At 40.5% G+C, this 27,310-nt stretch overlaps 1 protein-coding gene across 3 annotated transcripts in view; it reads right to left on the bottom strand.

Moving 5' to 3' along the window:
• The window catches only part of Ddr (discoidin domain-containing receptor 2), a 507,427-nt gene that overhangs the window by 65,678 nt on the left and 414,439 nt on the right, over nucleotides 1–27,310 (bottom strand). For all 3 annotated transcript variants that reach the window (XM_083110009.1, XM_083110008.1, XM_083110010.1), the window contains 4 exons: nucleotides 22,974–23,110; nucleotides 15,538–15,745; nucleotides 4,767–4,898; nucleotides 3,865–4,058 (listed from right to left, as the gene is read on the bottom strand). In XM_083110009.1, the coding sequence (XP_082966135.1) occupies nucleotides 3,865–4,058; nucleotides 4,767–4,898; nucleotides 15,538–15,745; nucleotides 22,974–23,110 (671 nt within the window). The remainder of the gene's footprint in view (nucleotides 1–3,864; nucleotides 4,059–4,766; nucleotides 4,899–15,537; nucleotides 15,746–22,973; nucleotides 23,111–27,310) is intronic.

Genomic DNA, 27,310 nt, shown 5'->3' with positions numbered 1-27,310 from the left:
TCGATCATCCGAAATCTTCAGACTTGCGCCTGTGACATGAATGCATCATTCGCCATCATAGAAGCTGTGCAAAAACCTTTTTGACGTTACGCAAGCGATTCAAATTTAGCATCTTTAGTTTTATTCTGAGAAGTGCACCTGGGTGCATTTCCGGTTTCAGTCATTCAAATGCACATCTGTTAGGACACTTGACCCATATGTTTAGCATTGGCCCTGTAACGTCTACACATTCTTGGAAACTTGGTAAGAAATAGCACCATACAGGCCTGAGGAATGCATAACCGCTGCATCTGGGCCATTCCATCACTCCGAGAGGAAGCATTGGGGGAAAAAAGCGCAGGGCAATTCTGAAGATTGTTGCGGAGAAGAACGAAACGTTGTTTTATGCATGGTCTAGTATCATGTTTCTCGGAACGGTGCTCATAAAATGAGTCGGAAAATAAGTCATAAACAAAATTTGTTCCGTCTTTCCGGAAGCGATTTGACATGGCTCTTAGAGCCGTTTTCTCTTTCTTCTTTCTCCCGTTTCTATTCCTGTGCAGCCTCCTCACTCCTTCACTTTCTATATTTTCTTAAACCGGATGGCAGTGTAAATGTTAGGAGGCCAATAACGCAGGGTGAAGTCAACTAGAGCTGTCAGGCGCACGCGTTTTTGCATTTATCTGAGGCGATGCGGGAAACAAGCGAAGATCGCTGCGGCGGTCCTCGACCGTCATCTGTCACAACTAATATTTCATGCCTTTTGCTCTTCATCCAAGCGTCCCACTAGCGGACTTAAAAATCAGGGTTGCCGGGAACGGGATATTTTCGTGCAGCCACATACAAAAAATTGAAACTTCAAGAATGAACAGGTCTGTCTCGTTGACGATCTCATATCGTTTTACAAATCCCTGTCTCATTCTGGTCTCGTATGCCGTCTCGGAATAATTATTTTTTTTAAAAAAAAACGAAAACAAACTATACTTTGTCCCTGAAAACTCTGGAGCAAGCAAATGAAAACAAGTCTCTGAGCAAGTAGTAACGCGAGACGGCTCAACCAATGAACACGTGAGAGGGGACGGGATTGCGTGGTGGGGCAAAAGCGATTTAAATTATAAGCCTTCGCAGTAGCGTGTACTGCTCCTTTCCGCTCACTTACTTTCTTCCCGTCTCTGCAACTATACGCGCCCTTGCTCTAGAGATTCCTGGGATAGAGTATAGAAGGTACGTTTCGTAGTTCTGTTATTTTCGTTACTTCACTGGGCTATTTGCGATAATAAGGATGAGTGATGACTTATTGATTGATTTGGTTTATTTTACTTCGCATTTCTGCCACTTTTGGCTAATCGCGAAGATGAGAATGAGTGATGATATGATGAAGTATGAAGGAACACACTCATAAAGGCCACTGACTTCCATCACTTCGCCATGGAGGTCGGCGGATGAGTGATGATTAGAAGAAATTGATGATGGACACTCACACATAATTGTCAATCCCAAGCCGAGAATCAAACCCAAAGCATAATGAACAACTGACTTATATAACGAGTTATCACTTTTGATAAGCGAACTTTCAATCTGTTGAAGTTCCGAATTTTTCATACATTAAACAAGCGCTGGAAAAAGGCATGACTTCCCTTTGCAGAAGTTACTTGTTTCAACATCTCTGCCCAAAATAATCAATGATGCCAATGCGACTACTAAAATTTTGACTGGCGTTGACAACTAAATCAATAACTTACAATAGAAAGTAGAATTGTCCAAACTTCAGTCACACAACACAACACACTTGGCTTTGGAGCGCTGCACTTTTTGACTAGTTGGTTACAAAAGTGCAACACCAAGACGTCTACTTCGTTGATTTGGTGTCACATGATGTATTTGGTGTCTGCACCCTTTGCACTATGTCCTGAAGCGGTGTACGATCACGTGGTACATGCTAACCAATCAAATGAACGTTGAAAGCAGCAGACAGGCATTTGTTGAATCTACTGAACCTGAAGGTCTACTTGGTTGAACACAATTTCCTTGCACCAGAACTACACTTGGTGTAAAACAGTGTAGCAAACTAGACGGGTTTATTATCTGGCAGGGTGGTTAGCGTTAAGCAAAGTTGAGTCTTTTTACCGTCCTGATGGCATTTACCTCTAGATTCGAATTACAGAGCATTGAAGTGAGTAGATTAGGTAGGAAGAAACTAGAAAAGAACTGAAGGAAAGAAGAGGGAGAGGAGGGGCCCAGTCATGGACAAAATACTTCCTTCATAAAGTCTTATGGGGGAAGCATTTCCTTCCACGATTGTACATTAATTACGCAATTTGAGAACAGTTTATTATTTCTGCTAAGGAGTACAGCTACGTTCTCCAAAACTGGAAGGCATAAAACATGCTGGAAACGAAACGTTCATCAGCAAGGAACATGTCGCACATGCACAAATAGAAAAATACAACAAATAAATCTGGCAACATCGCTGCACAGTTGCCCTTTCATTCACCATCTCGCTTCTCTTTTGTCTTGAGAGCACCTGCCATCTCTTGCCTCCTTGGCGCAAAGCCGTGTAGAAAAAGAGCCCTATGACACTTCCCAAAATAAGACAACGTAAGAAAATAGGAAAACAAGACAACGTTCTGATATGAATGAAGAGGAAGCGTTGTACTTTTCCCTCTCCTTTCGAGTTGATGCAGCCAGCATTAAGTTACCCACTCAGACCGAATTTAACATGCGTGTTTATAGAGTGTCAGATTTCACGTGTCACATAGTTGACAAGATTAATAGTTGCATCCATTTATACTATGATTCAAGACAATATGCCGTTGTTGAGATGGCTTGATGCGTTGTTTGCACACAGAACTGCAAATAAGAAGTGCATTAAGCATGTAAGAATCTGAGAAGGCGGTTGACAGCCTCAAGCCAAATCAGTGTCGTGCAAAGAGGGTACTGGAGATGGATGTTTCTATAAATATCCTTAGTCAGAACATCTTTGACTAACTTGCTTCCGCCTTCTGGTGATATGACCCGTATACCACAAAATATACTATTAAAACGTAGCATGTGACGCAAATTTAGTTTGCCATGAGGTAATGTCTTGTTCGTTAAGTCAAGATTCTAAACAAGAAAAGGCCTCCTCGATAGAGTTGTGCTAACGTGTCGCTTTGTAATTAAACGGTCCTGGTTGGAGCCATTACGGAGGCACGTAGTGGTCTGCATCCCACTCTAAACCATAGGTACAGTCCCGATTAGGAGCAAAACATTGAAATATTCACTGCAACTCACTCACTCTGGAATTCCACCATCATATGCCTTCACTCAAAACAACAGAAAAGCCAAGATTTGAAATATGTAAATAATTTATTTTCAATGGACTTCCGCCAAATAAAATAACATTGCATAAAAGCTGATATCTTCTCAGAGCATGCATTTCAGTCCTCCATCAGAATAAATGATAATAAATTTTGTAACCCTTGCCGTCTTGACTAACGTTTGATAATCTTTGTAGTTGTCTTTTCAATGTTGCCAATTCTAGGGTAAAATGATCATTATGTGTTGTGCATTGAAATTTTTTCAATCAAAACTTAGTAAGACACTTTTCGCGGTCAACGAAGGGTAGGGACGGGTGCTGAGAAGAAACCGTGTTTAACTGTTTGTTTCTAAACCCCAAGATTTATGGTTATTGTTTCTGCCGGAGTACGAGAGTCGAAGGTCGTCTCACTCTGTCCTAGACAATGTATCGTTCCTCTCAACCTGTTAAGTGTTCTTAAGGTTTAGTGGATCGCTTTGTACAATACAACATATCAGTAATTCTTCGTGTGTATCCAAAGAAGCGGAACTGTTTACAAATCTAGATGTAAGATGGTGTGCTATGTTATGGAATAAGCAGTCGCTTACCTTCATGTTCATGGTCACCCTCTTCTCCCCAAAGGCCCCTGGGAGTACCGAGTGCCCCGCTCCCTGCTTCTGTCGCCTGTTCCTCACAACGATGAACAAGATGGCCGCCGTGAGGAGGAGGATTACAGCAGTGAGGACTCCGATCACTAACCCAATGTACTGGTTCGACTCTTGTTCCTTATCAGGAGGAGAGACTGTGGGCAAGAGAATTTGTACATTTAGAAGTCATCAGATACAATCTATTGGAAAACATGGTTGCTAACTAAAGTTTTAAACACCATTCAACAGCAATTTTCCAATCCGTATTTATTTTTAAATATACGAGGGTGATTCACAAAGTAACACAACATTGACAGTGTTTCAGGAAAACACATGTGCATGGATCCCTTAAGGAACCGAGGATGAGGTTAAATAAGAGGTTCATTCCTGGCTCAGCAGCATTGTGAGAAGTGAACTGAAAAGGAGAATGATTATGTTGAGATATCTGCAAATCATCTTCTTAGGGTTGTATATCAAACTTTTCAATTTTCACTTGCTTCTTGAACGGCTCTCGGACTATTTTCGTGTGTGAGTCAAGGGAGCCAAGGCGAATATTTTGGAATTTTTTTTCTGAAAGTTACTATCAACATTTGTCACAGTGAACAAGGTGTTGGGCCGCAGGTATGGTTGGCTTACTTTTACTTAACTCGGCATTGTCTATGACCTATTCGGTTTTGCGTACCTCTGCGTGACTGGCAGATGCCCAATCGACCTCTGCTCCACACTACATGCTGAAGTTCCCAATAATTATTGAATTTACTTCACTCTACATGAAGAATATTGTGTAACAACCCCTCAGGTAATTTGAAACCTATGGTTGAAAACGAACCAATGCAATGAGATTGCTTAATATTTGAACTTACCAACGTTTCGATCGTCTCTAGTGGGGGTTGTTTGAACTTCGTCCCTCTGCAATGGATACTCCTTCTCCCTGTCCTCAGTCAGTAAGGGAGCCTCCTCATCTTCCTCCTCAGAGAAATTCCCCTTCACTGGAACTGGAGAGAAAAGAGTTTCGATAAAACTTGAAAATATTGTATATATTTTGTTCTTATGTGTTAGACGAATGCATGTTCCATTCGAACTGTACTCGGTAGCGATTGTTTGTGTGTGCGTGCGTGCCACCTTTTGCCCATTTTCGATATATTCAAATCCTTCTAGAATCGTCCATTGAAGATCCAGAGTGGTTAGCACAGCGCGTTACGATGCCAGGGGTCCCGGGTTCGAAATTTTCAGCTATTTGTCATTATTTCATATAATTCGCCTGAACTAATTGGGTTGTGTTGTGTAAATTGAGATGTTTTGAGATGCAAATTTTAGAACAGGTATATTTAAGCATTGACTCAGCTTTTACGTTGAGAAACATTAATTACAATATCAGTGGAGGAGTGTTTAACATAGCACAGTACGACGCCAGGGGTCCCAGGTTCGAATCCCGGCCAGGGCACAGATGTTCTTTTTGAGTGTCTCTTCATCCATTTCATCAGTCATCCTCATTGTGGCGATTATCAAAACTGACAGAAAAGCGACGTAAAATAACGTAATTCAATCAATAAATCAAAAGTTGAGTAAAACAGATGCGTTTCCGTATAATGTTCAATCCAACCTCACTTTGAAACATTCGAGAATACGTACATGGGGAAATAATGTACTGTCCTTTTGAAATGACTGGTGAAAGTTCCAAGTAAAAACCACGCTCTGAATAGTCTTCCTAGGGGTTTGAACCAAGAATCTCCATATGACTAATCCAACTGGACAGAAGAAAGGAAATAGTCGAAGGTTGAGAAGTGGCAATCAGTTGGGCTGAGTTTCGTGAGAGAGATGTAACAGAGTCGCAGAAGTTGATTTAAACTCCCGTGGAGGCCGACAATGTTAGACACACAAACAGCGAATCTCTGAGGCATTCTCGAAAGAAACTTACCAGTCAATCAACGTGAGTGATGCTTCGGACATCTTCTGGGCAGCCTGCCAGGGGAAAGTGTCCTCTCTCGTCAGCAAATTAGTGACTCTTTTATGCGAGACGAAACTTGGAATGATTTCGTCTCGTGTGAGGCGTTCTGTCTCGTTCTCGGTGCAGTCTCGATTCATAAGCATACCTCTCGTTCTCGTCTTGTCATCGTGAATGTCGGTACTTCATGATATGTGCACTGCTATTAAACACTGTCAAGAATCTAGTTTTCTCCAGGCCCTATATTTCGGGAATACCCGAATGTTAAGGCAAGCATATATGGCTCAGTTTCATTAATAAATAAATAAATAAATAAAAGTACAGATTTTTTAAAAAATAGCACATAAGCCTACAATATATATATAAAAATTCTTAAATATATTTTTTTTACCAACAGATGGCTGGCTAAATAGTTTTCGTTATTTCATATTCACTTTTCAACAAAGATAAGGTTGAGACTTTTACCTTGAGAGCGATATGAGAACAAACTTGAAGTTCATATACTAAAACGGTACAGAGAAAGTGACAGATTTTCCCCAAGAATGATATCGAGACGAGGTGAGCTTGTCACAATGTGGTCGCGGTAAATTCCCTTATACCTTCCTAGATGTCCACGAATCAAGAAAGAAACCTATACATTACATAAATCCCTGATTATATACAATTAGCACCAAGCTGACATGGACTGAACTTTATGCCGGATCTCTGGGGTCCGCTTTTTCACTACACAGCCTCGGGAGTCTGTGAAGCAAGGCAGCGTATAACGGTAGAGAAGGGGGAATGCGAGTGAGCCGAGTATAGCAGTACGCGATGCTGAAAACGGTTGTAGCTGCAATCACGTTTTCCCCTCCATGCACTCACTTCTCCTCTCACATATTCATTGGTCGAGCTCTCTCGAGTACTATTTGCGCAGATGACTTGTTTTCGTTCGTTTGCTCCAGACATTCCTGGGGCAGAGTGTAGATTTATTGTTCTAAAATCGAACACGTGTCGAGACATCCTCGTCTCTTTCTCAGCCAATGATGTGCGTCTACGCGTAAACAACGATAGTCTACATTCTACACGTAGACTATTTTATACAAGTAGATTACGTAATCTATGTAAACAACAAGGCGAAAGGTGACAACTTAGCAAAGGGCGGAGTGGAATAAGAATATATTATACTGCGTATCAGTTGCTGATGTGTAAGGATAACTTTACATACTATTTCTTCCGAATTCGAAGAATTTCTCACGCAGGAAGAAACCTAATATAGGAAATATTCTAGTGTTTTATGGGAAAAAGTCCACTCTTGCCTCACGACTGCCATCTGTTGTTGTTTTTTGCATACTATTTGTCTTCTTCCATACTTGGTAATAGAAGAGAAGATAAATTTTGTTGTAAATAGGATTCTATTCATTTCGTTAGGAACCAATATAGTTGAAAATGTCACTTTCCTTTCATGAAAGCCTTGAAAATTAATTTTAATGCACTTTAGATTTTCTACGTATTCTATGTAAACTACAACGCTATGTAATCTACGCGTAGATTACGTGTAGACAACGCATGTAGACGTGTACTTATAGTCTACGGCACATCACTGTTCTCATCCTACTCTTGCCAAACCTTCAAAGGCAAGGGTATCTTTCGATAACTGAACGGTACTCTCCGTCTCGGCACCGCCTCTTGTTCTTACGGCAAACATATGGAGTGGCAAGGAACACAATAAACACACAGCACCGGATGACTCGTGCAATTTAAGCGACGTCTTGGGTACAGCGAGGCGCCATATGTTACCTCGAAGGCATCTCCGGGTTTTACGACGTCGTTAGAGAGGCCTCCGCCACACGCCTTTTCCCGGGATCGAACAGAGATCCTCCGTGGCATTTCCAGGAGGCTGAATTTGTTTCACTGCCGAGGTAATATTTCAAACGTCAGCGTTTTGCATTCCGCGGAGATGCGTTGGTCTCCAAAGCACGTACCAGAAGATAGCGGTCTCCCTCCCTCCTCCTGCGAGGCGGCAACCCGAAGCACAACAGCCCCCAACCCTCCATCGTACAGAGACAAATGTCGTGCAGTTTCCCTCGGCGCTAAAGTGACAGGAATTGAGAACGACCCCAATCGTTCAAGAGACCAGGAATCCCACCGCACATATTTTTTAAAAGTCGTCTCCTTAGCTGGTAGGGCCATAATGGAGAAACGTGGAGGCGTGTGTTACCAGAGATACTTTCGCTTCCAGCATCCCATTTCTCTTCCTTAATAAGTTGAAATGAACTTGCAATAACGCTGATGTTCCAGACGCAAAATGTACTGTTCCAGAGCCATGGAATAATTACTTCGATACGATGTGAGTAAGCGTAAGAAATTGGATCAAAGTTCTTGAAAAGCAGATTTCGAAAGCCATTCAAATACCTCCTATTCCAATAATACAACCAAGAAGCATCCTTACTGGCTAATAATGTTCTGAATCTACATTCTGTATAATCTATATCTGGGTTGATGAATAGATTATCTCGGACTATCGACCAGGTGAGTTCTGGAAATATTTCCAAGCTTTCGAGAGCAAAGGCCACTCTCGTCTTCAGGCTAGAGATGAGAAGTTGAGAGTGACGTTAGCTCTTCAAAGCTTGGAAACCTTTCCAGAACTCACCTGGTCGATAGTCCGAGATAATATATTATTCATTCGTCGAATTACTTCATATGCGGGTTCTTTTGTGTGCGCTTCCCATAAGTGTTTGAAATCGTACAGAGTGATCATAAGGTGTTTCCCTGATAAAGACAATTTTTAGCAAGTAAACTGTAAGAGCTACATATATGTGGTTTGCCAGAGTACGTTACATAATAATGCAAAATGTTATTCCTGTACAGTGCTACCATATGTGAACCGTGCTTGTGATGCAGTCAGTGGTGTCCAAAATGACATCTGTACACATGTCTTCAGTGATCGTTTCCACACCATCCCTGATTCTTTTGTTTAATGTTGTGATATCATCGACCGAGGTCTGCTGGTACACTATGTACCACAAGTCCAGTGGCGTTGTATCAGGTGACCAGTGTATCTGACCACCCCTCCTAATCCATTACCTTGTAAATTTCGCATCCAGATACTCACGAAAAACTTTAGTCCAGTGCGGCGAAGCCCCTCCCAATTGAAGAAACAACCTTTGATTACCAAGTTTTTTGTGTTCTAAGCATGGTATCGATATTCTGTGTAATCTGTGTATTTTTTCTGCTTACAGCACGAAGAACCCTTACTTTTGGGGGGGGGGGGGTGCGGTTCGTTCAGAAGAAGTTAGTGAAATCTGACCAGGTAAGCTGAAAACTTTATTGCACATATTATTTGAACATAATTAATCGTAGAGATGCACAAAATAATGCAAAATTATCATAACAAAAAGATAAACAGTGCAAAAAATAAGGCAAAAGCTCATAAACAAGAAAAAGCTGTGCACAAAATAATGCAAATTCTCCCAAACAAAGAAAGCAATGCACAAAAACATGCAAATTCCCATAAAAGAAAGCTGTGCACAAAATAATGCAAATTCTCCCAAACAAAGAAAGCAATGCACAAAAACATGCAAATTCTCATAAAAGAAAGCTGTGCACAAAATAATGCAAATTCTCACAAACAATAGAAAGCGATGCACAAAGTTATAGAAATTCTCATAAACAAAAGAAAGTGCTGCACAAGATTATGCAAATTTTCATACTCAGTAGGTAACAATGCTGTCAATGACAGAACGGTTATAGGAACATAGGCATTTTTTTGTTTTTCTAAGGTTGGATCTAACTTATAAGAAACACGCTAACTCACCCTTGCGGAAGGTGGAGCAAAATATGCTTCATACGAAACGGGGACGCCCAAAAATGAAAAGGAATGTTTAAAATGGAACAGGAGAATAGAGGGGGAACCCCCTCAGCTCGAAACAAAAGGAAAGGGTTACAAAAAAGGGACAAGGTTGAATATTATCCCCCCAAAAAAGAGTAAACAGGAATGCGACACAAAAGCAAAACGCAATGAAAGCAGACACGCACACGCACTCCCAGGAAAAAGTATAAAGCGAACCGGGTACCTACAAATACGATTTGGCTAATCCTCCACAGTCTGCTGGTTTTCCGGAATGTCAATTAATTCTCTTTGCTTTACCGCGCTAATTAGCGAATTCTCCCTACCAGCTGTGGAGGACTTGCCCCCCCCCCCTCCCCCGTTCTTCCCTTTGCTCAATACTTCACCCTGGAGAAACTCCCCCAACTCCTGGATTGGTTCAAGCAGCTCCCCAACCCTCCACCCAGTCTTTGGGAAAGGAAATGCACCGAGCCATATTTCACCATTAAAACCTTCCCCCCCACTCCCCGTTCCATCTTTGTAGTAGCGAGAGCATAGGCATTGGTTATTAATCGATGGCTACCGATCTCCGTTATTTAGGGGATGGAACTGTGTGAAGGTAATTGTCCCTAAGCTTCCTCTTGTAAGGACGGTTATGTAATTTTTGAACAACATAGAAAGTTCGAAACGAAAGAGAGAGAGAGAGAGAGAGAAATCCTATGTAAGACATAAAGAGAAAAAAAGTAAGCCATGGTTTGATAATGAATGTCATAATCTAATAGAAATAAGAAATCAGGCTAGACTTAGGTGGTTAAATAACTCTGATGATACAAATCTAAACAATTATAATAGAATAAAGCGAGAAGTTAACCGCACGTTTAGAAGTAAAAAAAATATTTCTTGAAAAGCAAAATTAACGAAATTGAAACAAACAGCAAAAATAAAAATATCAGAGATTTATATAAAGGTGTAAATGAGTTTAGAAAGGGGAGGCAGTAAACTTGATAAAAGATAAAGACGGTGATTTTCTAGCTGACCCAAGCGATATTCTAAATAGATGGAAGAACTACTTTAATGAACTTTTAAATGTCTATGTAGGAGATAAATCAGAAGTAAATGAAGTACACACAGCAGAACCTTTAGTTCCAGAACCTAACTTGACTGAAGTTAAAGATGCTATTAAAAGGCTAAAGAATAACAAAGCACCTGGAATTGATTTAATACCAGCTGAGTTAATTAAATATGGTGGAAATTCCTTAATATGTCAAATTCATAAATTAATTTGTTTAATATGGAATAAAGAAGAAATACCTCAACAGTGGAAAGAATCCATAATTGTTCCTGTGTTTAAAAAAGGTGATAAAATGAACTGCAATAATTACCGTGAAATTTCTCTACTCTCAACAACATATAAAATATTATCTAACATTCTTTTAACCCCATATCCTACTGAAATTATAGGTGATTATCAATGTGGATTTAAACGTAACAGATCACCTACAGATCAAATTTTTCACATCAGACAGACACTTGAAAAAAGTGGGAATATAATGAAAATGTCCATCAGCTATTCATTGATTTAAAAAAAGCATATGAGTCGGTCAAAAGAGATAAATTATATAATATATTAGTAGAGTTTGGAATACCTAAGAAGCTTGTTAGTATGATAAAAATATGCACCAGTGAAACAGAAAGTAAAATTCGTGTGGGTATTAATATTTCTGACAAATTTACAATTCTTGATGTGTTAAAACAAGGAGATGTATTATCTCCATTGCTCTTTAATTTTGCCTTAGAATATGTTGTTAGGAAGGTAAAAGAAACTAACGAAGGACTAAAATTAAATGGTGTGACTCAGTTGTTAGCATATGCAGATTATGTAGACTTACTGGGGGATGATGTGAATACAATTAAGAATAATGCTAAAATATTTTTCAAAACTGCTAAAGAGATAGGTTTGGAAGTTAACAAAGAGAAAAATAAATATATGCTTACAGGCCGAAACCAAGTGTTTGGTAATAATCAAAATCTAATTATTGATAACAACTCGTTTGAACCAGTTTCCAAATTCAAATACTTATAAGTAATATTAACAAATTAAAATTATATGAAAGAGGAAATAAAAAGTAGGCTTAATTCAGGAAATGCATGTTACTTCTCTCTTCATAAACTTTTGTCTTCTCGTTTAATATCTAAGAAACTAAAAGTTAAAACATACAAAACAGTAATTTTGCCTGTAGCATTATATGGATGAGAAACTTAGTCCCTTACATTGAAAGAGGAACATAAATTGCGAGTATTTGAAAATAAGATCCTTAGGAAAATATTTGGACCTAAAACGGATGAGGAGACAGGTGAGTGGAGAAGGTTACATAATTTGGAACTACATAATTTGTATTCATGTCCAGATGTTATTAGAATGATTAAATCGAGAAGACTTAGGTGGGCAGGCCATGTGGCACGAATGGGAGAGGAAAGAGGAGTTTACAGGATTCTTGTTGGGAAACCTGGTGGTAAGAGACCTTTAGGAAGGCCAATACGAAGATGGAGGGACAACGTTGAGATGGACCTAAAGGAAATCGGTAGGGATGGAAAAGAGTATATAGAACTTGCTCAAGATAGGGAAAGATGGAAGGCCTGTGTTGCTGCAGCCATGAACCTTCGCGTTTAAGAAGGCTAGAGAGTTAGTTAGTTAGTTAAGACATAAAGAGATATTTACATTACGTTTTGACGAGCAGAAGATATGTGTAGAAAATTTAGAGAAAATGTAGGCTTGATCAGGACTCAAACCAGGGTCTTCTGTAATGAAATAAAGAGAAAGAGGTTTGACAACAGTAAGAAGAAAAATAAGAGGAAATGAAAAGAAAAAGAAAAGATAGAACATAAATGGAGAAAAGAGAAACACTAGAGAGAAAGGAGGAATATAGAGGTAAAAGGAAGAAATATAAGGCGGAAAGATGTAACGAAAATAGAGAAATATTGGGAAGATAGAGAAATAAAGAGAAAGGTTAAGAGAAAGAAAGACTAAAAGAGATAAGGTAGAAATAGGTGGAAAAAGGAAAGGTAGAGAGGGAAGTAATATGAAAGATGGAGATGTAAAGGGAAAGGGGTGTAGAGAGAGAAGGAAGGGGAGGAATCAAAAGAATCCTTATAAGATAAAGAGAAATGAAGGGAAATACAAATGAGTAAGAAAGCGAGAAAAAGAAAGAAATGATGCAAAAGAGACAATGTTAAAGAGAGAAATAACGAAATAGTAAAGAGATGAAACTATAAGATAAAGACGGTACGGGATGGGAAAGAGAAATGAAAGTAAATGTTTGGAATTCATTAAACAACAAATTCCTGGAGACTGCTCGCATCCAACAGAAGACGAACAGAGAATCACGGAAGAAAGCGCGAGTCGGTTTCGGCATTTACGTAAGGAGAGAAAAAGACATACCAGTAATATAGAACAAAAGTCTTACTTAGAAGGCGAAAAAAGAAAAAGTCTGAGAATTTCATCACATTGGAATTGGGGAAACATCCCAAATTGACAAGGCAAGTCAACTGCAAGAACAACAGAACATTTATTTCGGGTCTTCCCCGCCGTATCTTCCAAACTGGGAGGAAAAGAAGGAATGGAGGAAAGAAGCGCGTGAAGAAGGAATGTTGATTGGGTGAGGACAACGTTTAGTACCTGTGCTGACAAAAGGAAGCGACGGAAGCCGAAGGAACGAAACAAATGCAGTGTGCCCGTGACGTGGGTGATGTATTTCTGATGCCAGGCAAGGAGGTCCTTGCTTTTTCTCTCGAACAAAGGAAGAATTCGGTGACAGTTTTTTGCTCCCTCTTTGGCGGCACAGGAGTCGGCGAGCTTCAAGACGCAAAAAGACAAATTGGATCCAGTAGTGGAAACCCTGTTGGAATATCGTCAAGTGACGTAATGAATAGAATGGCTATTGGCGCATCGAAACAGTAGACTGAAGGCAGGATAGTTGTGAATCTCCCTTGATCTGATCGTGACTGATGGTAAGTTATGCACAGATAGCCTAATCGGGACTGGTCCTAAAGATTACGGTGGCATCTGAATGACTATGTCTCTCCACGAGTAGTTATGTCATCTTTTCGGAGTCTTCAACATAACACCCATCATATTAGTAATCTAAATTTCTTGTGAATTATTGAAGTGAAAAATTCTTGTGATGTGAACAAACGGACACAAATAAATTAAGACATTACTAAGGTATGTACAAAGATACTGTTTACTAACGGATGCTCAAAATGTCTTGTAAATTCGAACAGCCAGGTCGATGTTGGCTTCCAACGTTTCGAGCGCATACATTGCTCTCATCATCAGGGAATATGAGAATAATGATGATGAGAACAATGTATGCGCTCGAAACGTTGGAAGCCAACATCGACCTGGCTGGTAAGTCGAGAACACTTGTTCGAAACACGTCACCAGGAAAGCTAGAATTCCTATTGTCTTGCAGAGTAAATGTTATTGAGCAAGAACCGCAGAATTCTGAAGAAAGCCTATACATAATCTTAAGAAAATGACGAAACCAAACGTACTGAGGAAAAATCAGGAGCAGGAAAGACTCAAGAAGGCTATATCAGACAAAAAGCATCAGTGAGTAACAGAAGTTCAGATAGTGGGATAAGAGTGCTGGTATTGTCTCAACTGCAGTGAATAAGAAACTAACAACTGCAGAAAATATATTCGTGAAAAATGCTTGGGTCTAATGAGCAAAGATTAACTTCCAAATATCATGTCCCTCACGTGAACTGTGGATAGTGCCTTACTTTTCATTCATATAAAGGAGTAAGTAATGTTGTATTTAGATAAAGGAGTTTATTGCGTTGTTTCACGGCAATCTATGTTTCTGTATGTTAAAATACGCTTTTGGTTTATAGGTCTTTGAAAACTGCTATTTGCCATTAAATTCTAGGTGGAGGCACATAGTGATTCGGATCTCACTAGAAACTGTAGGTCCAATCCCTATTAGCTTTTCTACGCATGAAGTGCACTTAAAGCACAAACTTATTTGGAACATCTGAAAAGGCTCATTTGGAGGTTTTCACAAATTTTTTTATTGATATGCACAAGTACCTAATGGTTTAAGAGTACTGAATATCGGTTAGGAGACTGTCATTTTCGTAGCACAGCCGAATTCTGCGCCATATTCTTGCACACATCGCGTTGCAACAGTGTTATTATCTGAATAAGACCTTTCCCGGCTGGATTGGAAAAGGTTCCGAATGTTGCCCAGCTCCCTTAGCCTGGCTACCAAGAAGTCCCGACTACACCTCTGGGTGCTCTTCAATGACAAGGCCGGCCCCCGCGGGGGAGTTGTTGTCACGTCACGCTATGACGCCAAGGGTATCCGGTCTGGGCATGAAAGTTTGTGAGTGTCCATTCATCAATTTCATCATATCCCATCCCCAACTTCGCAAATTAGCCAAAAGTGGCACAAAAAGCGAAGTAATATAAAGCAAATTAATCAATAAATCAATCAATGACAGAGTTAGAAATAACTGATCGTACAACACAAGAGTAAGGAGAAAGATGTCTTCACGCATTTGACCCCGGATTATGGAACATAACAGAGCATGGCAAAAATTTGGCTGTGCTATGAAAATGGCGGTCTTCATACCGATATTCTGGATTCTTAAGCCATCATGTGTGCATCCATGTCAAGCATTCAACCATAACCATCGTAGTGTAGAAAATAATGTCCGAATTGTAATATTTCCACTTTGTAGCCAACGAAAAATTACAAAAATCTTTGGGTGGGCTTTATTTGGTATGCGTACCTTATAAAATAAATTTAGACCCGTGCAATGGCTCATGATGTGCAACCGTCCATACCTTCAGCTTAGGAATAAACCCTTCCGTACTTACCGGAATCGAAGGAGACCTCGCTGACCATAATCCACTTGGAGGCGAAGTAGAGCTGCAGCTTGATGAACCGCCCTATCCGGTGGTGGAGCTTGATGGTCACGTTCCTGGCGTACTCCACGATGTTGTCCTCCATGTACGAGAACGCCACCGGCTCCCCGGTGAAGTAGCGCCCGCCGATGCTGAAGTAGACTTTGGCGTGGGAGAACACCTGCGGAGGAAGAGAAGGAAAGCGGTGATCGATATAGTCTGTGGGTTACTTTGCGGTGCTTCCAGTTTTGCCCCGTCCTTGCTTTTGTTGTCCTGTGGAACGAGTTGGAGTTACTGGTTTATAAAAGTAAACGAGTTGCAGTTACTTGTTTTGACACGTAACAGAATTGCCATGACTTATTTTGACACGTAACAGAATTGCCATATCTCATTTTTGACACGTAACAGAATTGTCATTACTCGTTTTTGACACGTAACAGAATTGTCGTTACTCTTTTTTGACACGTGACAGAACTACCGTAACTCGTTTTTGACACCTAACAGAATTGCCATTACTCGTTTTTGACACGTAACAGAATTGTCGTTACTCGTTTTTGACACGTGACAGAACTACCGTAACTCGTTTTTGACACCTAACAGAATTGCCATTACTCGTTTTTGACACGTAACAGAATTGTCGTTACTCGTTTTTGACACGTGACAGAACTACCGTTACTCGTTTTTGACACCTAACAGAATTGCCATTACTCGTTTCAAAGAATAACCGAGTAGCAGTTAGTCATTTATATAACCATCAAACTAAGTGAGTACCAGTTACTATATATGGAAAAGTTAGTAGTTATCATTTTTCAAGAAGTAACAGAGATTCAGCTACTCGTTTTGTAAAGCAACCGAGTGACAGATACTTATTTTGAAGAGCATCCGTATAAATATTCCAATTATTGACAAGTAGCGAATCGCAGTTATACATTTTGAAAAGTGACTGATTTAGAAAACTAACCTAGTAGCAGACACTTATTTTAAAAAAGTAACCGAATAAAACTTACTAATTTTGAAAAGTTACCGAGTAGCATGTACTCATTTTGAAATGTAACAGAGTAGTAGATACTCATTTTAAATGTACTCATTTGAAAAGATACTGAATGGGAGGAACTTATTTCAAAAGTAATTGAGTTGTAGTTACTCATTTGAAAAGTAACCTACTAGAAGTTATTAGTTTTGAAAAGTTACTGAATTGCAGTTACTATTTTCTTTATGAAAACTCACGAGTTAGGGTTAGCTGAAGATTAACATGATAATTGATGCCTCGAAAACCAGGCTGTTTCGGTTTCATCTCGAAATTAAAAAAAGTACACACTCTCTTGTCGGTACCACCACTACTTCTCCCAACACAATCTCCCAGACGGCGAAGCCCATAAATGGAAAGTCTTTGTTGACCTTCGACTTGCATCCGTGAAAATCATCTTTTGGGTCAAAGCCAGAGAGATCACACTCTCCTTCATCTTCGCGGCTTCTTCAACAGCTGCTCCCGAACAACCTTGCGGTTCCTGTCTCTCCCGTTTCAATTCCCAGTATTCGCTAGCTGAGAGTGGATTTCGAACCAAATGACGAAGACATATATTTCGATTGAGGACAGGTCTATTGCTACAGTGGTACGTTTTGTGGACAAGCGCTGCTGGTAGGAGTGTCACTGGAGTATGTATAAACCCAATTTCGCGGATGGTAATATACTTAAAAGGATTTATGTAGAATCTCAGAAATACAATATGGAATATTAGTGCATTTCTCTTTGATAATGAACTCATTTCTCTAACTCTTGGGTTTTTAGAAGAAAGAGACGACAGAATATCATCACTATGACCTAACGTCACCAAATTATTGTCACGAGCCGGAAGTAGAATGCTGTATAATAAAAAAAAAACGCCAGCAGTCCTCGGGTGACGAAAGGTCTTCGGGAGAGTCTTGATCGAGAGAGCGAAGCGCGAAGTGTGTTGCGAGTGACAGTGTTAAGTCGGTCCGTTTGAAAGGTTCGGGCGAACCCACTGAGGACACCTTCGACGGACCGATACAGTGTCACGTCGTGACAATCACAGCAACAATCACAATCACAGCATGCCATGACGCCAGGAATCGCGGGTTCTAATCTCACCCTGTGCATATTTATCTTCTTGTGAGTGTCCCTTCATCAATTTCAATATAATTACTTAATCACACACTATTGCAAACAACTAAATTCATCCATCCATCAATTTAGTTCTTAATGACGTTTCCGCGTATGAAGACCACACTGAAATATTGAACGCAGCGCTAAAAATTCAGTGCATAAGCATTCCCCAGTTACTTACACGGAAGGTTACAGTCACATATGCTACGGCGTGGCGCTGCCTAGCAGAGAAGAATGACAGCCATGGTATCTGGCCGAAGCGGCCAGAGCTTTGTTTATCTGTGTCTTACCACGCCATCTCTTGACATTATTGAATACTAGGCTTACAACAAGCTTTCTACGCTGATTAACGATTGAGTAAGTATTACGCGTTAGATATTGTATCACCAATGCCAAAACCGCTAATGTGGAAATTTTTAATTTTTTCACATAATGCAGTTTCTCACTACTTTTTGTTCATTGATCTCTATTGAACCATACGCTCGTATAAACAGTCGTAAGTAGGTACAGTAACGGACAATAAAATTGGGACACCTATAATTTCGGGAATCTCTGGTCCAAGACCGCACATGAAGGTAGACTAGAGGAGAAAGCGAGTAGGTGGAGCAAAGCAGTACACACCGCTTCAAGGAGCAGGTACCTGCAGTCACTTTTCCGCCTCCACGCCATCCCGTTCCCTCGCACGCGTTCATTGGTTAATCCCTCTCCAGTCACTACTTGCGCAGAGACTTGCTCTCGCTCTCTCGCTCCAGACATTATCGGGACATAGTATAGACCTGCAATACTTGCTTCCCTGAAAAGCGATATGTGTGTTGCCTAACACGACGGCGGTGGTATAAGTTACGATTCAAAATTTGCTACTGAAGTCGACTTATCGCCGTAGAGTTAGGCAACGCGCATAACACTTGCAGGGAAGCGAGTATATCAGGATATAGGTGTCCCATTTCGAACCTGGTTCGATTCCTGAGATGGGTGATCTACGGTCGCAATTTTACCGGCCTTGTCTCGCATAAACCGGCTCTGGGGCTTACCCAGCCTCAAATCAATGGGTCCCTGTGGGAAATCCTGCGGGGGTGCTGATTACATCACCTCCAAAATTACCGAGATAGAGAATATGTGGGGCCTTTATGGCACGGTGCTATATTCACGGGAAACTTTACTGTACATACTTTACCTTCGACAACTTTTGTCCTAATGTAAAACCTGGTTTTACCCAGAACATTGAATAGTAAAATCCTTATATCTCAAAGTAAAGTTTAGCATCCTGTTGCAGGCATGTCTGGAGCAAGGCCGCGTATAGCGTCAGAGAAGGGGAGGAAATCGAGTGGGCAGAGCGAAGCAGTACATGCTGCGCTTCCCCCTCCATGCAATCCCGTTCCCTCTCACATGTTCTTTGGTGCGGCCGTTTCGTGTTACTAGTTATGCAGAGACTTGTTCTCGTTAGCCTGCTCTAGAGATAGCTGGGACAGGGTATAATACACGCTACGTCCCTGTTGAATATACAGTAGATCTTGAGATAAGGATGGATGTGGGCGATCCTTAAATAAGGATAATTTTACAGGCATCCTTATTGGCGTTCTAAAGCTGTTTGCAGTGCCGTAATCATCTGAATTGAAACAAAAACCCAGCCTCATTAAACGGCAAGCAGAACTGCACCGAAACAACAACAACAAAAAAAGGAACACAAACAAGATTCGCCCAGCAGCGCATCGTCCGTTAGCATTGTCTTTCATCGTCAATAATTGACGCAATTAAGTTTTTTTTCCTCGCTGTGTCTGTTTCCTTGCACCCAATGTTTCTCCTCCAGCGGCCAAATTGGGTTTAGCTTGCAACTTGTCGGAAACGAGCAATCACGTGCTTCTTCCGCCGCGCTTCATTAGACACCCGTCGAGATGGCGTTGGTGTTTCCCGTGGGGATCCCCCCTCCTCGAACGCGGCGAGTAAAAAGCATGACACGGCGGAACTGCATGTATCTGGGGGTTCCCCGCTGGTCGGCGAGCCTGCGTTCGGAAATACAAGAAGCATCGGGCACCAGAAATAAGCTCCAGGGCTCATAATAACCAAGCTTACAAGCTGAAAGCGATGTAGAACTACTTTCGGGGACGTAGTTAATTTTCTGCCTTACCGAAGCGTTGTGTAAACAGTACATGGTGACTCTGCTTTAACCTTAGAATAGAGTTCGATACCATAGACACTTATGATTTTTTTGCCCTCAGACGCTCCAGAATAGTGCTATGATGCAGGTCAGGACTGGCTCACTAAGTCATATCTAAGTGCGCCCTTTGTTTGGCGCCAAAATTGCGTACACACTGCACTTTTGCCATAAGAACAGCCTAGGTCGTGCCATGATCTCAACTCTTAGAAGTTATTGATCCAAAATGATTTAATACCAAAGCTTAACTTCTTCGTTCATAGATGTCGGTAGAAGAATATTGAGTTAGAATAAACACGTGAAAATGGAAAGTTATTTATTATTCTGTGTCTTTTAACATGAGGTATTTAAGAAATATACACTGCCTTAACTTAATGAAAATGGTTATTCATGACTCTGATATTGGTGATACAATTCTCCGTTGTATCTTACTTTCCACCTATCTCCTTCTCCTATTGGTCTTCATATTCTCGAAGCCATCCTGAATTATCTCAGAAAAAATATGCTTTGCTTGCTTGCTTGATCCTGCTTTAAGACACTCGTATCAAGCTTCGTTTATCTTTATTCATAAATATAAGGTGGTGGTTGCTCTATCTACCAATATCAGTTGGTAAACCTGTCGGAATTCAGGCGCGCATGCGCAGGTAGCTGCAAGGCTCGCAATCAGACTGCTATGGGAATTTGGCCGGTTCCGACACGAATCGCGGCAGTGGAGGCGTTCATCCGAACAAGTGTCGTGTGGCAGTGGAGGCGTTCATCCGAACAAGTTTCGTGTGGCAGTGGAGGAGTTCATCCGAACAGGGTCTCCTTCGGCCTGGAGATTTCATGTTTCGCACACTGCCATTGGCTGTAAGTTTTCTCACCCACTTCATTGTACTGTGTCACTGGTTGACGGTGAACCTCATTGGAAAATCGCCGCAGTGCCAGCTATATCTCCTTCTTCGGATGAGCGCCTCCACTGCCGCGATCGTGACTGAACCGGCCAACGTTCCATTGCAGACTGATTGCGAATCTTGCAGCTTTTTAAGCGTGGGACATTCCTGGGCATGCGCGCAGGGTTTCCAACTGACATTGATAGATAAAATATGCATTGTATATGTACAATCTTCTAATTGTGCAACCATTAATGACTTTTATATTCGACCAATACAAATGGGTCTCAAACAGGAACAAAGCCTTACACCATCATATTCCCAAACACACATCATTACCATTCAAACACTGAGAGCTTTCCTCTCTGCAATCTAACGCTGTGGAATATTTGGCACCAATCAAGTAATTAGAATCAAAACCTTATCCTCAGCACTCCCTTTGCCAGACACAGACACTTTTCAAAGATTCCTGTTTTCCTTCTTTGTTTTCAACTTTGTCTATCCGTTTCTGCAAAAGCAATTTGTATTCGTTAACAAAGTTGGACGAAGCAGAAGAAGCAAAACAAAATCTAATTAACCAACAGTAAAGCGATAATCTAATTCCGTTTCTGGACCGCTAGCATCTTGAAGCGGAAAAAAACTTTTGTTCAAGATTCCTGGAACTCCCTTCCCTTACCCTTGCTCTGTTTTTCCTTAACGGTCATTTCTTAGCGGACTATTTACAGAGACCAGAAGGGGGAAAAAAAGGAAAAGTTTCCAATGGTACAAGACAAATTTTAATTTGCTCCGATGCCAAGAAATTTTCAAGCACTTTCTATCCTGCAACGGTGGAATGAAAAAGATTTATGGAGCACAAGGTTCAATTTCTCTCGTCTTCTTGTTTTCTTCTTTTTCTGAGTCTTGGAGAAATCATAACTTCCCTATGATATTATGCTTTCGTTTTCCATGGAGAAATGAAACTTAAGCTTGTAATTTGATTACACGTGCAGAAGGATTTCCAGATGATTCAAGAAAATAATATACACAGTCTCTTTCCATGGGCGCATGCAGAAAATTTTCCAAGTAGGGCTAAAATACGAAACTGTTTTTAAAAACGTCGTGTTTACGGATCATGGTAAAATAATAATATTTTAAAAAGAGAAAGTATAGGAATGAAAGTAGTGGTAGACAGAGAAAGAAGAAAATTAAATGGTGGAGAAAGGGGAGGAATGAAAGTAATGTTAGATAACAGGAGAAGAAAGAGGAATGAAAGTAGAGGTAGAGAGACAAATAGGTATATGGGAGAAGAGATAAAGAGGAAGGAGGAGGACAACATAGTGATAATGATAAAGTAAAGAACAGGAGGGACGGAGAAAAGTGATAAGATCAGCGTAAGGAGGTGGAAAAAGAAATGAAGCGAGAAACGGGGATAAACAGAGAGAGAGAGAGGGAGGGAGATGTAAAGAGAAAGACAAATAAAAATGTCGAAAGAAAGAAAGGAGAGGGAAGAACAGCAAAGAAGGGAAGACACAGAAATGAAAAGAAAAGAGTAACAGAAAATCAACAACAGACAGAAAAATCTGCAACAAGAAATAAATAGAAATTGAATAACGAAGTAAAATTGGGCAACGTTGCTTTACTCTATGGAGATTAAATGACATTCTTATTTGTTGTTATTGTATTAAAGGCTAACTTTTAAATTTACGTTTAGTCACTGTCTCGAATTAACAAAGGAGAACTATGGCAACCTTAGTTACACACCAAACGCAGCTGTAAGTTGTTTACTACAAAGTAGCATAATCTACAGGGTGTTCCAAAAATTTTATAATCATAGTGAGTTCATTGATTTTCTTCTCTTTCCACTCATTTGCGAGAATACCTTGATCATCATTATCTATGTCACTGGTTAGGGCACCGTCGAAGAGTTGAGTGGCCATCGCGAAGAATCTACCCAAGAGGATTTAGATATGCTTGTCTGTAAATTGATGTTACCATCATCAACCAAGTGTTAATGGAATGGCAGCATTGACTGGTTTTGTGTGTTACGCATAACGGGGTACAAAAGGAAATCAACAAAAATCCACGTTATTCCAGATTTTTAGGAACACCCTGCACATATAGCGACAGTTAAATATGCACTAGTTGTCCACGATATAAGGCACACAAAGACACTAATTAAAAATATAGTTACAGACCACACCCACGCACTCACGCACACACAGACACCCACCCACCCACACAAACTCACAATACAGATAAATAAGATATTGAGAAATATTACCTGGACATCTTTGCTGTAAAAATTGTTCGTGTGGAGATACATCGCCGAGAAGTTCCGAACTCTGTCGAACTCAAATATCATCTCTACAGGACGTCCAATGAGACCGGTGTCATTTTTCCAACCGACCCATTCGTAACCTGGAAAGAGTTCGAAACATGAGCGTCAAAATAATACAATTCACATATAAGTATCCTATGTTCGAATTATGAATAAGACAATGTGTTTGTCTTATCTTCTTCATCAATTCATTCATTTTCACAGCAGTAAAGCGACATAACATAACCAGAATAAATGAAGGAAAACAGGTTTCGTTACCACAGCAAAATACACCTTGAAACGCTGAAATCACTAAATATCTACTTAGAAATCGCTAAATCAGCTGACTTTCCTGAATGGAGCCTGTTCAAATGAACGCCTCCACTGTCACGATCCGTGTCTGAATCGGCCAACGTTTCATGGCAGACTAATTGTGAGCTCTGCAGCTGCGTCAACATGGGAGATTCTTGCGCATGCGCACCTACCCAGATACATTATGTTGCACTCTGTACATGATGAAGTTTTGTTTCTATTCCGATTCCATATAATTTTATTTTTAAAAAAAATCTACGGTGATTTGGGTTACCTAACATTTACTTTCAAAATGAAAACACCTTCAAATTTCAGATGATAGTTTTTTATTACTAAATTGAAATTAGTTTTGCTATATACTTACCATAGTTCTTCAGTGTCAAACAGTAAAATGTTACATAAAACAAGCATTATTTCTAAGTATCTGAAAATTTTCAATTAGACACTTCAAAATAGCATATTATCTCAACATAGATAACAGACATATTGGTCCTGGTCTATGACTTCCTCCCACTAACTAGTTCTTAGTCAGTAGTACCCTCTAGTGGCGTTTGAAAAATAATTTTATTCACATTTATGAAATAAATGCATGTTGAAATTTATTTAACCGTTCAGTATTTCTATTTGTAATTTCAGCCGCAGTTTTTTTCGTTAAATTGCTAAGGAACGCTTAAAGCTGCCAGAACAGTTTTTTTCTCATGAATTTCATCCCCAGTAGGCATTACAAAAACGGAAGAGTTGACGACTAGTGTTCGTTGGTAACTATGATCCATATCCATGCATTACACATTCAAAGGCAGGGTTGCCAGACTTTTAATTTTTATCTGAAAACAACTAGCAATACGCTGCAAATATAGGGTGTTCCGTACAGGACGCCGAATTTGAATCGAGTGCTATTGTTTTGTTTCGAGGTTGGCAGACCTGTTTTTACCAATGTTGGCATCTGTTGTCATGCCGATCAATTGTTTTGACTCGTTTGTTGCGGTTTCCTTCCGAAAATCCTGGAATGATCCAGGAGCGTGAAACCCATCCATCCGCTGAGAACGACTGTGTGGTGAGGGTTTTGGCAGGTGGAGTGTGATCTTACACCCTGTGATTTCTTCTTATGGGGGTTTGTGAAATCACAGGTGTACGCCAACAAACCACGAACCCTTCTGGAACTGAAGGCGGAAATCATACGGGTGATTGGAGGCATTGGGACAGACATCTGCGAGAGGGTTATCAATAATTTTGTGGAGCGTATAAACGCAATAGGGATGGACATATGCCTAACATTGTCTTTCATACGTAAATGGGAGATGTTACTGCTTACATATATGTGCTCGTATAACTATTTTCACGATATTTTCCCTATTTTTATTTAATTTTCTAACTCGGCGTTCTATACGGAACACCCTATACAATATATCCGTGTCAGTTCCAGAGTCACGATACTTTATAGGTTAATTTTCTACCTTCAGTACGATTGTCTTCCAGCATTGTCGTTAGGAAATGTTATTCGTGCCCGCTCAACGGTGGACAAAATATTTCCAGGTGGACTGTGTTTAACTGGTCATGCCTCTTCCTCTGTTTTTGTTCTTTCTTTATTCATTCTCTCTTCTGTTCTCTCCCTCTCTTTCTTTTATTCACGTTTTCATCATTTACTCTTTACTTGTGGTTCTTCTATTTCTTTTCTCCTTGTATTCTTGTTCGTAAGGGTGTCATCCTTGCTCTTACATAAAAAAAAATCTTAACAAATTTCTCATGTAGGCTATTTCGGTGGAGTAGAACCCCTCCTCACCCCCCTGGTGGCTACGCTCCTTCCTTACACTTTTGGTTCGTTTGTAGTTTCGTTATTTAGCGCCACTTTTCTGCCACTTTTCACTGGTTTTAGGTTGAGCGATGCTATAATGAGATTCATGAAGGGACACTCACAAATAACACCAATGCCCAAGCCGGGATTCGAACCAGAGAGCCCTGGTATCGAGGCGGGCTGTACTAACCACTTACCATCATAAGACTACACTCTATCTGAGCCAACTCTGGAGCAGGCGAACGAAAACAAATCTCTGCGCAAGTAGTGACGCGAGACGGCTCCACCAATGAACACGTGAGAGGGAATGGGATTGCGTGGAGGGGGAAAGCGACTGCAGTTACCAGCCTTACCAGCAGCGTGTACTGCTTCGCTCTGCCTGCTCGATTACCCCCACTTCTCTGACGCTATGCTCGACCTGGATCCAGAATAGCTGAGACAGTGTAAAGGTGCGAGTTCAACAAAAGTCGAAATGCAAGTTTGTGTCAATCGTAACCAGTCCCTACGTATTCTTGCCGTGAACTTTTACTCCACCTCGCATCAGGAACAAGGCATTTACAGACAATAGGCTCAGCGACCGAAAGGTGCGACAGCCCCTTTCCTACGAATTCTCAAGAGCCTATAAATAAATGCACTTAACGGAATACGGAAGCTCTCACCCACGAACATGAATTGAAGCTGGTGTAAATAACAGGTGTTGACGCCTCCGTTAAAATGTTTCCTCTTATTTCAAAGGCGACTTTCAGTAAACAGACGCCAAAAAGGAGTCGGGGAAGAGAAGAAGGCTTAAAAAGAAAGAGGGAAGACGGGAAATGTAGTACTTTTGGTTTCTTTTGTGAGTTGACGACGCTGGGATTCGAGACAACTGCACTTAGGCTGGGGACGGTTTCTGAATGAACCTGCTACAGTCTTTCCGTACTGAATGGAGAGGGTGAACTTAAAGAGATGGAAGTTTTTGGATAAGGCAGACGCTGCCGTAACTTCAACAACAGAGTAGCTCAACTCATCTTCTCGAGAACAAAAGATGCTTCAAGAACAGTTACCGCTTCAACTTTCATTGAAACATTGCGTTCAAGATACAATAAAATCGCTGACGTTGAATAACATTACTGTTGGACAATGTGAAAGGTGCAAAAACGACACTCCTACATAACCTCCGCATCGGAGTTGTTAGCACAGCACGCTACGACGCAAGTGGGCCTCAGATTCGAATCCCGGCATGGATATTCGTGGTGAGTGTTCCTTCAACATACCATGACTCATCCGCATCGTCGCGATTAGCCAAAACAGGGTGGCTACTCACAGGAAATTCATTGAATTCCGGGAATTATTGGCTCCGGGGATTATGCGTGAATTCTACCTTAATTTTTCTCCTTAGACGTGAAAAATTGCAACTTTTATTAATATATATACTTTTAATGCCCTGAGGCAAGTTTTAAACTGTTCAATTTCTATTTTTATCGAGGAGGGAAAAGAAAAGAAAGCTTCGTGGAAAATAAAAAGATAATTCTCTCAATCCGTTTGCTTTGTTAATGTCCTTAGCAGCTAGACGGAAAATTATTGCAAGCTAAGATATCTTGGGTAAATTTGAGATTCTTATACAATTAACAATTTTTCGTAGATTACTATATACTGTAACATCTGTGACTTGTTTCTAGATGTATATAGTCTTGTATATATTGTTAATATATGTATGTGTGAGGGGGTGGGATACGGGCGGTAATACGTAAGGCTGAAATAGAGAAAACATCTGATTGTACACTTGAAGTTTTGGAAAGTTCGCCTTAAACACCGGGAGTTATACTAGAATGTTATCATTGTTCCAGAGTAGCCACCTTGCAAAAGTGTCAGATAAACGACGCTAAATGAAATATCAAATGAGATTTCACACACCTCCCCCACACACACCAATATTTGCGACATTTTAAAATCGGCTAACCTCTTATTTTGGGATATATTTTACTAGCCGATTGCCAGGCGTTTCCCGGGTATTAATTTATTACAATCTTCTATTAGACAGGAAAAGAATGAATTCTGACTATAGTGTAAAATAAGCTTGGGGTTGAACGGCATTGGAAGTGTCACTATTCATATTAGCGACCACGAAAACTATGGATTCCACACTAGTATCGGTCGTTTTCGATTATATTTACATGTCACCCCCTTCCCACCCCCACCGTAGGGGTACCATAGGTGT

Source organism: Lepisma saccharinum, chromosome 23 (genome assembly GCF_977018435.1).
Source record: "Lepisma saccharinum chromosome 23, izLepSacc3.1, whole genome shotgun sequence".
In the NCBI taxonomy this organism is placed as follows: domain Eukaryota; kingdom Metazoa; phylum Arthropoda; class Insecta; order Zygentoma; family Lepismatidae; genus Lepisma; species Lepisma saccharinum.
Note: the sequence above shows the minus strand (reverse complement) of the source record. Positions and strands in the feature narration are given on the sequence as shown.